We start from the raw sequence: 13,083 nt of genomic DNA on the forward strand, positions 1-13,083 counted from the left end.
TTTACAAGGTCTATCCAAAGTATAGGGCACAAGAACCCAGCAAGGACGATCACCAGAAACTTTCTAATATTAGCAGAAGAACATATTTCTAACTTGTCTCATTCTTTGGAAAGGCTGAACTGCCTTTTTCTTTTTTTTTTTTTTTTTTTTTTTTAATTTTCCTATARAAAATCMTATAGAAATCTGACAACTTTGCATGTCGTGTAAATGAAAAAAATATTGTGATTATATCTTTGTACTACATGTGAACTTTGCTTTGCACTTCTCATTTGTAGGTAGCCTGAAGATACGTAAAACATATTGCAACAGTTTAAGTATTTTAACTAAACTTCGTGACTAATGTTGCATTTGCTATTTTCATGAAGATATAGATGAATGTGCAACAGGAACCCATAATTGTAGAGCTGACCAAGTATGTGTCAATTTAAGAGGATCCTTCAGCTGCCAGTGTCCTCCAGGTTATCAGAAGCGAGGGGACCAGTGCGTGGGTAAGTCTTGCTCTAGACTAAATGATTTTCTTTTGATATAGTTTCAAATTTTATACTAATTGTAAAATTATATTATCTTGAATATAATCATGTAAATCACTATATAATTTTGAAAGGCAAGGGAATAATCACTTTATGACGATAACTAATCACTAAAACATATAACTGGAAACTATTTTGAGTAACACTTGAAGTTGAGCTTCACAAGATTAATTTTCATAAAAGCTAGCATTGTATTTGCTATTTGTATTGGGATGTTGCCTAATTTTCCAGATATACCCATGATATGAGTGTAACTATAGGTGCAGACTAAGCTCTCCACTGACTTCAGTAAGACTTGAATCTAGATCTGCAGGACAAAGCGAACTTACACACAGACCTAATCCTGATCGCACTGATTCAGTTCCAATTTATCAACAAAACTAAAGTAATGGCAATGGTGAATGCAAGTGTAAGATGTTTATGAATTATAAACAACCATTCTTAATCCTTCACACTGACAAACTATCAGCACCCTTGCAACTTATACAACCAAAATATTAAGTTAGATCCAYGAGCAACATAAACAAAATCTTTCCTATTTCACCCTCATTTGAGTATATTACACAAAAGTGTCATCGCTCTGTTCCTTCAGTCCTCTCAGCTTTTATTTAACAACTCTTTAATCTTCATTTCAAAGGACAAGTTGCTTTTATAGACACTCCAGCCTCCAGTCTTACATTTGGCAGAGATAATGAAAACAACTATGAAATAACAGAATCTGAGGCATACATCGTGAGGTGATAGTCAAGCGCCTAAGACACAGGACTGGTTTTAAATAGTCCAAGAGGAGCACTTTTTGCCCACAGCAGAACAAGAGAAACAGAACTGTTTCTCCTTCGCTTCAAGTTAAGGACACTGCATTTGAAGGCTTTTTTTTTTTTTTTTTTTTTTTTTAATACTGTCTTCAGAAAGCCTTGCCAAAGCTACAGGTAGTCACTATGTAAGAAAAGCAAGAAAGAGCACTGCGTAAGAAAATCCCGTGACAATTTCAACATACATTTAGAACAACTTACCTTTCTGGGCATGGCTGAACCTTTTTGTTATGATTCTGAGCTGAGAGTTATAGAAATCAGCAGAAAAATTCTTATCTCTTTGGCGAGAGCTGTGGATCAGGCTGTGAACTGACAAATGGATATAAACAGAGAGCTCTAATATTTTTTCAGGACTTTGTGCTGGAGTAGGATGTGTAGTTTGGAATGTCGATATAGGAATAGCTTTGACAGGTTGCTGATAGTAAAAAAATCAGAATTTTGGGTCTTATTGCTGTGCAGTAACACTTTTAAGGTCAAGACTGATAGTACTACTTGAAAGCCTTGCAGGACATACACTACTGCATTGAAAATAAAAACAGCAGTAGAATACGTCCCCCTTTTTGCATGTGAATATCCTTGTGCATTTAATTGATATATGAAAATACCTTGGAAGAGATTTTTCCCTTCTCTTATTCAGTCAAAACCAAGAATAACACCTGCATTACAAATTACACACTGACCTAAATTTTAAGTGTATCCACACTTAGCACTGTCAGCATTTCAAAATAAGGGCTGTCTTTGTGGTTTTCCTAACAACTTAGCCAAAAAATGTTCTTAGGATCAAATCTTGATAACACATTCTCCATAGAGGAGAAGATGGTTCTCAAGTTTTAGCAAAATGTTTTGGCTTGAAAACAGATAGAGAAAAGGACTGATTTCTAACAATTAATTAATATATATGTATATTTTTAAAAGACTTGCTATTTTTTCCTTTTTTTTTGAAATTTGTAAGAATTTGCTTGTTTGCCTATCACAAAATCACCCTTTTCTGAAAAAAAAAAAAAAAAAAGAGGCTACAAGTAAACAGAATTGTCTTCCAACAGTACGTGTCAAACAGAAGATTTGGTTGTATTGATTAGGCTGTGCTAATATCTCTCATATCTGCCTGGAACCCTGTGCTCGAGAGTTTCAGTCTAATCCCCAGGGAACAATCGCATTGAACTGGAACCCGATCCTAGAAGCACTTATGTGCATAAATGTGGTTCCTGAAAACCAAAGCATTACTCATATGCCTGTATTGTATAATCGGATCCTTAAACAGCAGTTTGCAAGAGTTTCATCCTGTAAAAATAAAGGACGGAAAAGATGTGTTGGGCCTCCCGATTTTTTCCATTTCTAGTTGAGAATTCCTCTCTGCAGCAAGAGTTACAGTGACACAGTTGTGACTGTACCGATAGCCAGGAACTTTCCAGTCTTTTTCATTCAGAACCATCCAAAACACACCCCCTTTTAAGCCTAGTCCCAAACAGCTCCTGCAACATTGAGAAAGAAAGGGTTAACATCTAAAGTTTTTTTTTCCCCGCTTGATATTAAAACAAACACTTTCTGCATTATTAAAAAATAAAAAAATCTTGGCCTGTTTTTAAACACATCCACGGTGGAAACAGCTGGAGGTAGGAAACTCAAGATCTGGCATGGATATGGGAAGTGCCTTTCTTTGTTCCAGTGAAAACTGGTCTTATTTGTCTCCAAGAGTGGAGGCTTTGAAATCTCGCAGCGAGCACCTTACAGAACATGGCACAGGTTTCTTCTCCAGGCCCACGCAGGCCACAGCTGCCGCCTGCTGCGTGGGCCAGCACCATCAGCACTGCGGTGTAGCGGCTTGTGGGTACGCAAAATAGAGGCAGTACCTCCTCCAGAAGGCAAGGAAAGCTTCTGCCCTGAAGAGAGGTAAAAGAGCAGGCTGTTGCACATTTGTATGGTTTGCAGGTGAAAAACCTGCTCCAGTGCACATTAGGAATGCTGAAAYTTGGATAAGCAGCCTGCTCCACCTCAAAACTTAGGCTAATCTGCAGCGAGAGCCTGTGGAGTTCGTGCTGCTCGAGATAGCACCAGCTTCCAGGCCAGTCCGACTGCTGCCCTGGATGCAGAGGGCACCAGAGCACCTGAAGGTGCTGGGACTTGTGCTACTCTGTCTCGGAAGGTAAGTCAGAGCAGGGAAAGTGCGAGGGCTGCCTCTTGGGGCAAGCACCCAGTTTCTCAGGCATCATTATGGGACCAGAACTATCCATTTCCTTCTTAGACCTGTTTATCTCACATCCTCGCTGATCCCCTGTATTCACAAAATAGAAAATTCAGACCTTCTTTCTAACTGAGCTGAAAAGTTCTAGCATATACCAAGTACACCACATGCATACTTTTGGAAAAGAAAGAACTGAGTCACATTCAGTGTGTTGGTCTGCATTGTGTCTGATTGACAATGAAGACTCTTGGTTGAAAACTGAATGAGGCACTCTGAGTCTTGCCTCTGTAGAATGCAGAAGAGTAAACAGTATTATGGGAACTAAATATAAAATGAGATTCGAATATGTATTGAACTCCGAAGCTAGAAGACAATCAGTATCAAACACTTTAAAAAAATTACTTAAAGAAAGGACACGGCCATATTTCCATTAGCAGAATCTAGCTCACATAAGCTGCATCCTCCCCCACATTTAAACTTCTGTAACTTTATAACTTTATACTTTCTTTAGACGGAAAACAGCAGCAATGAATTCTGTGATCCCATGTGAACTACTTTTTCCTTTTTAATAACTCAGATGTAGATGAATGCACCCTGCCTCCGTATTGCCACCACCGATGTGTGAACACTCCCGGTTCCTATTTTTGCCAATGCAATGCTGGCTTCCAGTTAGCATCCAACAACCACACCTGCGTGGGTAAGAACTTCTCTGCATGCACCTACTCATCAGCTCACTTGACACAGCGACAAATCACAACGCGTGGCTAAGTTACCATCATTATACATTAAGTGCCTTCATCCCAGCTTACCACAGCAAAGAAATACCAGCAAGTTAGTGGCACCAGCTGCTGTGTTTTGAGGCTCTACTACAGGTGATTGAATGGCAAGAGGATATTGCAAATYTATACTGTGCTGGTATAGCAGACTTCTGAAAAACATCTAGTTTGATAACTGGAACACTCCAGGTTTCTATTCATTATGTGATCTTGGACTTCATTATTCTTTCAGTTATGGTAGATCACTTTCTAGTACCATAGACTTCTGTGATATTACTCCCAGTTCATGCAAAACAAGTCATCCTACTGCTACTGATAGGAGTTCATCCTCTCATCCTGCTGAGTTCATCCTACTGAGAACTTGCACTCATCACCCCCTCGCCGTCTGACTGTTTACGAACGGCTGRTCTTAGACGTTGTCAGTTTTGTTAGCTGTATCTGTAAATGACTGAGCGTTGCTGATGTTAGTTATAAGCATTTGCAATAGCCAAGAACTCAGAATTTATTTAAAAAACACAGCTCTCCACTAYTGGTTGTATTTGACAGACATGCAAAAACATGGATAGAAGATAAGCAGGAAAGGAATTTAAGAGAAAATACACTAACATCTACAAAGTGAATGACAGAGGAACAACAGCTAGTCAACAGCATAAGAAAAATAGGCATTTTAGATTCCAGAGGTAGCTATGCTTGTATAAACTTTTCATTAAAATTGCTTCTATTCTCAGATTGCTGCATCCTCACATATGCTTTTAAGATGGACACATGATGAAAAAATTCTAGCACAGAGAAATACTTTACCCCAGAAGGGTCTTTAGAGCACTGCAGATTTCTCCACCGATCTCAAAGGTTCATGTTATAGTTATAATGGAATTTAAAAGAACAGATTTTAGGAGTAATAAATAGTTCAGACAAATCTTAACTACTGCATGCTGAGAGGTCTTATCAGTATGTGTTCCATATATCAATTATTTATAGACTTGGCATTTCATACCTGAGAAAAAGATCCTGGAATGTGGAGTTTAATAGCAGCACTAAACATTTTTGGAAGGACTGATTACATACTAGAATGACTCTCGTTCCTGGAAAAACATGCTTTTCCTATATGGAATGAAAAGCATCAATTTGTCCCTGTTCCAGTGATGGSAGCTCTGTATTGAGATATTCAGCTGAGCTTCAATGGACCCAGGCTAAAACACTTACTCAGCCTAATTACCATTTGCAAGAGATAAATATATGTATTTTTTTTCATTTCAGACATAAATGAATGTGATGCCAATAATCCGTGTGCACAGCAATGTTACAATATACTTGGTTCCTTCATCTGTCAGTGTAATCCAGGATATGAATTAAGCAGCGACAGAATCAACTGTGAAGGTAAAGAGCTTTGTTCTTGCATATAAGATCATTTCTGATTTATCTTCCCAAAATTCTTTCTAGGAGTTTAGGGGTGTAATTCATGGGATGACACAGTTCGTAGCTGCAATTTCTAAGCACCAGCGTTAAMATTCTTATTTCTTAGGCTGCAAATGTAGTCACCGACAGCCATGTACACCTTAGTAATTGCARCTGCCTTCAAGTACATGTAGATGTGGGCACCCTCACTTTAATGGCAAGTGCAAAACAGTGCAGCCGTTATTGTTCACAGCTGGGGAGAGCCAGGCTCCTGAATGCTGACTTCACAAAAATCACTCAAATTGTGTGTGGTCTAATGCTGATGGCCACAAAAAGAAATGGAAAGGAATGCAAACCAAGAACAAGTGCAATTCTGTGTTGCTCGGAAAATAATACCTTAAATTTGTAATTGTAAGGAAGTGGCAGTTGTGCTTTTGAGGTGCTTTCAAGCCTGTGTATACAAACAGCACGTCTCCCGATGATTATACAATCGACACTTTATTTCCTCTGCCAGATTCTCCACAGGGGACCTCTAATCTCCTTGTGGAGGCAGGATGATCTCACCCTTAAAGCCTATATCCCTTCTGCTGGCCTTGAAGCCGAGGAGGCCTCAGGTTTACCGCTGCGCTCGCCAGCGAGCCAGCAGAGCTGTCGCAGAGGCTCCCCCGGAGGAGCTGCCTCAGCCGARGCTGCGCGCGAGCGAGGGGAGCGGGAGCGCGGGCACGCAGCCCGCCCGGGCCGTGCTCACATCAGACTGGGCACGGGGCTCAGCTCGCAGCGCCTCACCTTGCTTTTCAAGGTGCTCCTTAGTTTTTCATTGCATTTCGGGGGTATATATTGTTATATTCAATTTCACGCTCATTTCTCTGGCAGAGGATCGATGATTACACAAAGATGCAAAAAGCAAAGGAGGAGGACGTAGATCATGTCATTTGCACACACAAGAGTTCTTCACCTCTTTCCCAAAGAGCTACGCCAGTGACCTAGCACACAAATATAAAGACAATATTTTGCCTTACTAATTAATCTCTAATCTGTGGTGGGCCTTTAAAAAAAAATCATATTTTGAAATACTAAAAGTTCTATCCATGGTTATTTTAGTGAACTGAAAGACCTGTGAATTTAATTTCTGCTTCATCAAAATAAATTAGGTCTCTTTTTTGAAGATTATTGCTAAAGCATAGGTAGAACTAGCCTACACACTTCAGATTTTGGAGAGCGCATTCCTTTCAGACTGGAATAATTTTCTCCTGTTAAAGCTAGCATTTAGTCATTACATTTCATTCTGTAACAAGTTGAATGCTAAAAGCAATAACCTGAAGCCATTTTGCTACTCTGCAGATACTGATGAATGCAGAACATCGAGTTACATATGTCAATATCAATGTGTCAATGAACCAGGAAAATTCTCATGTGTCTGCCCTGAAGGATACCAGGTAGTGGGAGGCAGAACATGTCAAGGTAAGTGCCCTCACCTTAACAGTTGAAATAATACAGCATTAATAACATTTTAAGCAAGGCTAGGAATGCTTGCCATCCGTGTGTTTACATTTCATGACAGCATCATCATTTATGCTACAGAAAGACATGTTGATAATGTATTTGATGATTGATTGTGTACTTTATATTAATTCCTTTATTTGAGTCCTTCAGCTCAACCTAAATCCTTCAGATTCTGARGACAAAACATTCAGTCTTTGGAATCATAAAGTTAAACTTGTCTTGGATGCTTAGGCAGGGAGTCTAAGTTTCAGAGATAAATATCTCCGAAATAGTCAGGCTATTTGTTATAGATGCTAAGCATGGCTTTATGTCATCTGTTTCATTTTTACAGAGTTTCCTAAATCCTACCACACTAGAAATGAAAGACATATGTTCTCTCTGATAACAGGGAAAAAAAAAAAAAAAAACTGTGAGACTGTTGAGCAGTATATTAAATTTGTACTGTATTTAGAAAATAAGTGTTTGGTTCTGGTTAGGTGCCAGAGAACACCAACATCATAGTTTTAAAACCTATGTGTTTCTCCTCATTGAGGCTGCATGTCCCTTCACCTCTGCTGAATATGAAGCACTATAGGGTACTATAGGTATTAAAAGGATCATTATTTTTGTAATGCAGAACCTGGTTTAAACTGTACTTTTAGAAATAAATAGATGTGCTAATTAGCATGAAGGAATGAGGAAGTAACTCAGATGGTTTAAGAAAAATGGCTATGTCTAGAAAAGYCAAGTTATTTCCATTCAGTTCCTAAAAATAGTAGCTGAAACCAAATGTTTATGATTGTTACACTGACATTTGAAAAAGTCAAGTATTGGTGCCTTCCCAGACACTGCGACTGAATCGATCCTTTATGGGGCTGGGTTAGTTTCAGGAGGGTACACAAGTAGATAAGARCTGCCTTCTGGCATGAAAGGGATATTAGAGCATTCCTAGAAAAGCAGTGTGACAGCCCCATCTCTATTCAAGGTTATTGCCCAGGACAATAAATAGAGAGAGATAAATATAGATAAAAKTTTTAGTTAAAATGCAACCATTAACTAAACCATAACTAAATATTTTAACTAGACTTTGCAACTTAGACAATTAAAAAGTATATCCTGCAAAAGCCAAATTGCATTTCTTTCTCAAGGCACCTTTACTCCAGCTACCACACACCTTCTGCTGCTAAATAATTCAGCAGGACACTTCTTTGCTGTTTAGAAACYTTATACTACTACAGCTCCTTATATCTAGCATCATTAACGTGTTTCTTTAATCAGCTAAGTAGATTTTATTAACACTCTTAACAGATGTGATCAGTTTCTGYATAGAGTAATCCCTCATAGCCAGGCCCTAGAAAAGCAAGCAAAGAAGGTGGAAACCTTCCTGGTTTCAGCAGATAAGGAGGTGGCTTCTTGTTTGTTCCATTTAAGACATTCCTTGTGCCTCATTCTTTGTACCAAGCTTTAATTTCATCTGCTTTCCTCAAACTGGGAATTGACACAACCTTTTCCCTTCCTCTTAGATATAAATGAATGTGAGACTACTAATGAATGCAGAGAGGATGAAATTTGCTGGAATTATCATGGAGGCTTTCGTTGTTACCCAAGAAATCCTTGTCAAGAACCCTATGTCCTTACATCTGAGAAGTAAGAGAAACCACTTAGCCTTTTTAGGATTATCCTCAAAAGGAAACACCATCAAACCCAACAGACTGCAAGTATCGTCTATTTGCAAGCATCAGTCAAGGGTTTCATCTATTTTTGTTTGTTTTTCAGCCGCTGTGTCTGCCCAGTATCAAACACCATTTGCCGAGAGCTGCCTTACTCTGTTGTGTACAAGTAYATGAGCATCCGTTCCGACAGAACGGTGCCCTCCGATATCTTCCAGATTCAGGCAACCACTATTTATCCCAATACTATTAACACATTCCGGATCAAGTCTGGAAACGAAAATGGAGAATTTTATCTGAGAGTGAGTATTGGCGCGAGGCAGATCCTGAGCAGGGGGTAAGAACTATCAGTCCTACCAAAGCGTTACAGCAACTAGCTATTTTTCTCAAAGCCATCACACATTCCCATAAGAGCAATTGCCAAGCATCCAAAGTTTACCAGCTTTTTATTATTTCTTTGTTAACCATGCTTGGTTTACAGGTTTAAAAGGKTTTTTTTTCTACATTATGACTCTAAGTGGAGAATTAAACTGTTTCTTCCAACTGAATATAACACCAGTAACCATCAGGACGCTTAGCAAGCCTGGCAGCCGTGCCTGAGGTTCAGATGAGATGCTGCTGTGCATTGCGCTYTCAGTACCGACACCACTTGTATACATGTGGGAAGAGGATTATAGAGAGATTCCKCATGCTCTTGACTTTATTTCTACAAAAGTATCTCCTATTTTATGACAAAATAGGAAAGCCAAACCAGTAGAGTTTGGAATGAGGCACTGATTTGAAGTGCAAAAAGTTCAGGCCAGCYTGCAATGAATGTTTTGTGTTGAGGAATAAACTTTTGCTTTTCACACAGTGCTGCAGCTATTTCTGAACAAAACATACATGATTAAATGACTTACGACAACATTATTTCCTGTCGTGTAGTGCAGTTTAAGTTSATATACTTTTGTTCATGGTACATCATCTGCTTAAGATTTTTTGAAAGAGGTATCTGATTTTTTTGTAGCATTTACAATTTACTGGAAATATCTTTTTGCTTTGCCCATTGTTTTACCCAGCCTAAGAGAGAACTGACACAAAGCTTCAATCACAAAGACTATATTAATTGGAAGGTTTTCATCTTCCTGTTTTTCCCTCCAACCTGAAGACTGGCAGTTGAGTGTGCATCACAAAAGCATATCAATACAGGATATTACCTACTTATCACTTAAGTTTTCTAAGATGGGAACAAGGAACTCCTCATTTGAGTAACTTATAATATGATGCTTTTTCCTAGACTTATTAAACATGGAAAAATATCAGCAGCTACTCCCACATTATGCACAGCTGTCATGTACCAACTGTTATTTGCTCAAAAAAAAGTCAACCACTGTTACAAACAAGATGACTCCAACTCTAGTGAATTAGACTCTAGTGGAGTATTCAAAGTGACTTTCTTACCTCCTGAAATTAGATTTACTGTTTCAGTCTTTTGTCACTTCACAAGAAAACACAGACCTTAAAATAGGAARGCTTGTGTTTATTGCTTTCAAAGGACTGCAGTAAACATGCACTTAGTAATTATTCCTATTGCTTCAATAAACGTCCAAAATAGGTAGTAGGCTTGGTATATAGCTGTATATAGAGGTGTGTATAGCCTATACACTCAATGAGAAAAATATTTAAAATAGCTTAAGGAAGAGAAGGAGAGCATCATCTTCTAGCATCACCTGTAAGTTACAAAGCACTTTRGCAAGATAGGAGCTTGCCAAGGTGTTTTGTCACACGCAGGTCCTGTGGATGTCCCACAGCAACATGGCCAAAGCCTGGAAAGTATTTCATAGTGTTCGATAACCGGCACATGAGCTGCAAAAGTCCTAGTGTTTACAAGGGGGACAATAATCTTCTAGAGTATGAGCCATTGTGCAGACTTAAGAGTTTCCCTCTGCTGAAYGTGCTACATCACTGCTGCTAAATACATTAGGTTTCTCTTGATTTACTTATTCCCCATATATTTTAAAAGCTGATAGATGGGAATAAAAACAAAAACCATCCTGGGATATAGTCACACTTTTCACATCCTTTAGGAGAGTCAACATAACCAGAAACAGATTGTGCAGTGCAGTTTATTCCTCTGAGCCCACATCAGGTAAAGCTTTCCCTCCAGCAAAGCCAGGTGTGAGATTAGTCATGGCCATTTAAAAATAGTAGAAATAATAGTTGCATTGTGCATCTCTCCAGGCTGGAGACAGAGTGTTTTTACAGTGTAGTAACGCACTAGCAGTCTCTTGAAGCAGCTAGGGAATCATTTTAGATTTGACAGAATTAATTTTTTTTCCTCCCTCCCTCTCCTTTCAGCAAACAAGCGCCGTCAGTGCAATGCTTGTCCTGGTGAAGTCACTATCGGGACCAAGAGAACACATCGTGGATCTGGAGATGCTAACAGTCAACAGCTTGAATTATCGTACAAGCTCAGTGTTAAGATTAACAATAATAGTGGGACCTTACGCATTTTAATGGTTTTTAATAACCCTTCACTGGCACTTAAAGCAGCCAAAGAATATTATCTTTAAAAAAGCACTTACTATTTTATTTATAGATTTTGCTCTTTTTTTWAAAAAAAAAGGATTTGTTCAGTAAATTGATACCTGTAATCCACACATTACACCTGAAATTCAAAATTAGTAGATGTGTTCCATATTATAATGTGGGCATTGTCACTTTCTGTATAGAGATTTAAATCTTTTTCATTACCTTACTTGGACTAGATACATACTACACTTCTGTATGAGAACTGTACGTTCATACTATCCTGTAAAGCTTCACATGCTTCTCCTAGCCAAGTAGGTCTTGCAATTAAAAGGTGATCTTCTGTGTTGTTTCTATTTTAAATGCAGCTACACTGACAATCTCAAAAGGAAAAATATATAGTATCAATGATATACAAAGTTACAGTTAGCTGATAAGCTAAAGTATATTTGTTCTTTTTAACTACTTTGTAACAAAAGTTAACAGTCAATAAAGACCTATTTCTTTAGACATTTATGTGCTATCAGTTGTTTTTTCTAATCTGGGTTGGGGTTAGATTTACATTGTGAGAAATATTTCACCTTGGGTTCTTATATGCAGATTATGTTAAGCATCCCGTGGAATAACACACTGTTTCCTCCAAGAAAAACAGACCATAGTAAGAGAATTTCTTCCAACAATGAAAGAAACTTCACATGGAAAATCATCATGCTGGGCACATGAATATCAGTGCTTTCTTCCGAGAAGACTGTTTGTAGTTACTGGTCGGAGGGGAACAGCATTTGCAAACAGGAATTAACATGCCTTTTTCCATAAATATTATGTTGCATACTAAGAACAGAGTGCATTTGCTTATTAAGTTATATATTTTCAGGCACATAGTCGTATTTCTGTTCTTCTAATTCAGATTGTCATGTACAGTGTTCATACATTTATACTAATTCAAGAACTGATAACATCTTTTGTAATATGTAAAGTCTTTTATTTCTTGTTTRAAATGTACATTCCTTTGATGTACAAAATTTTTAATAAAGAAAACTATCTCTTATCACTGGGTATTTAGTTGTTTTCTGTGAGGCATTTTATCAGCAATATTAGAAGATTGAACTACTGCAGAAGTCAGCAAAGCTCAGAGTTCTGTAGGATCAGACTGACCCAGAGTATCTCAATCAACACCATATATTACTTCAGATAAGGAATAACATATTCAAATTAAGAGGAGACAAACACTCTCTAGTGAGTCGTAATGAAAAATATTTAAAAAATAAAAAATGAAGAGGAAAAGTATCTGTATACCAGCACACACATGTTGCTAGTTAGTTGCTTAGTGTAAAGGAAAGTGACTTTTTAACATTCACTTTCCATTGAAAATAACGGCGAGTATTCTGTCCATTATACACACAAGGCCTCCCGCAGCACAGACCCACAGACTTGGATTTATAGAGCAGCTTAATCACTCTCGGCAACTGCTTCCAGAAAGATGGGCCCAGTGAACGGCACCAAGTGCGGCTGCAGTACTTGGTGCCCAGCGGTCACCACGATGCACAACAGCAAATCCTGGCCCAGAATGTAGCTTTGAACAGGCCACAACCGCTTTGGTCCAGGGCAACATTCCCCATGCTCTGACAAATTGCACATCAGGGCCCCGCTATCCAGGRATTGTTCTTTCAGGGAGTCATTTGTGGTTTTAAACTGATCCTACATCTGCCAGAATGGTCAGAGCTCATG

General features: G+C 38.5%; 1 protein-coding gene across 1 annotated transcript in view; it reads left to right on the top strand.

Annotated features, from left to right (window-relative positions):
• Positions 1 to 12,305, top strand: part of EFEMP1 (EGF containing fibulin extracellular matrix protein 1) — a 49,761-nt gene extending 37,456 nt beyond the window's left edge. Inside the window, exons 6-12 of the mRNA XM_026033802.1 lie at positions 366 to 488; positions 4,102 to 4,221; positions 5,558 to 5,677; positions 7,037 to 7,156; positions 8,701 to 8,824; positions 8,954 to 9,149; positions 11,185 to 12,305. Of these exons, the coding sequence (XP_025889587.1) occupies positions 366 to 488; positions 4,102 to 4,221; positions 5,558 to 5,677; positions 7,037 to 7,156; positions 8,701 to 8,824; positions 8,954 to 9,149; positions 11,185 to 11,343 (962 nt within the window). The 3' untranslated portion in view covers positions 11,344 to 12,305. The remainder of the gene's footprint in view (positions 1 to 365; positions 489 to 4,101; positions 4,222 to 5,557; positions 5,678 to 7,036; positions 7,157 to 8,700; positions 8,825 to 8,953; positions 9,150 to 11,184) is intronic.
• The last annotated feature ends 778 nt before the right edge of the window (positions 12,306 to 13,083 follow it).

The sequence above is a fragment of the Nothoprocta perdicaria genome, unplaced genomic scaffold (assembly GCF_003342845.1).
Source record: "Nothoprocta perdicaria isolate Ctin4 unplaced genomic scaffold, notPer1 scaffold_133, whole genome shotgun sequence".
NCBI classification, from domain to species: Eukaryota; Metazoa; Chordata; class Aves; order Tinamiformes; family Tinamidae; genus Nothoprocta; species Nothoprocta perdicaria.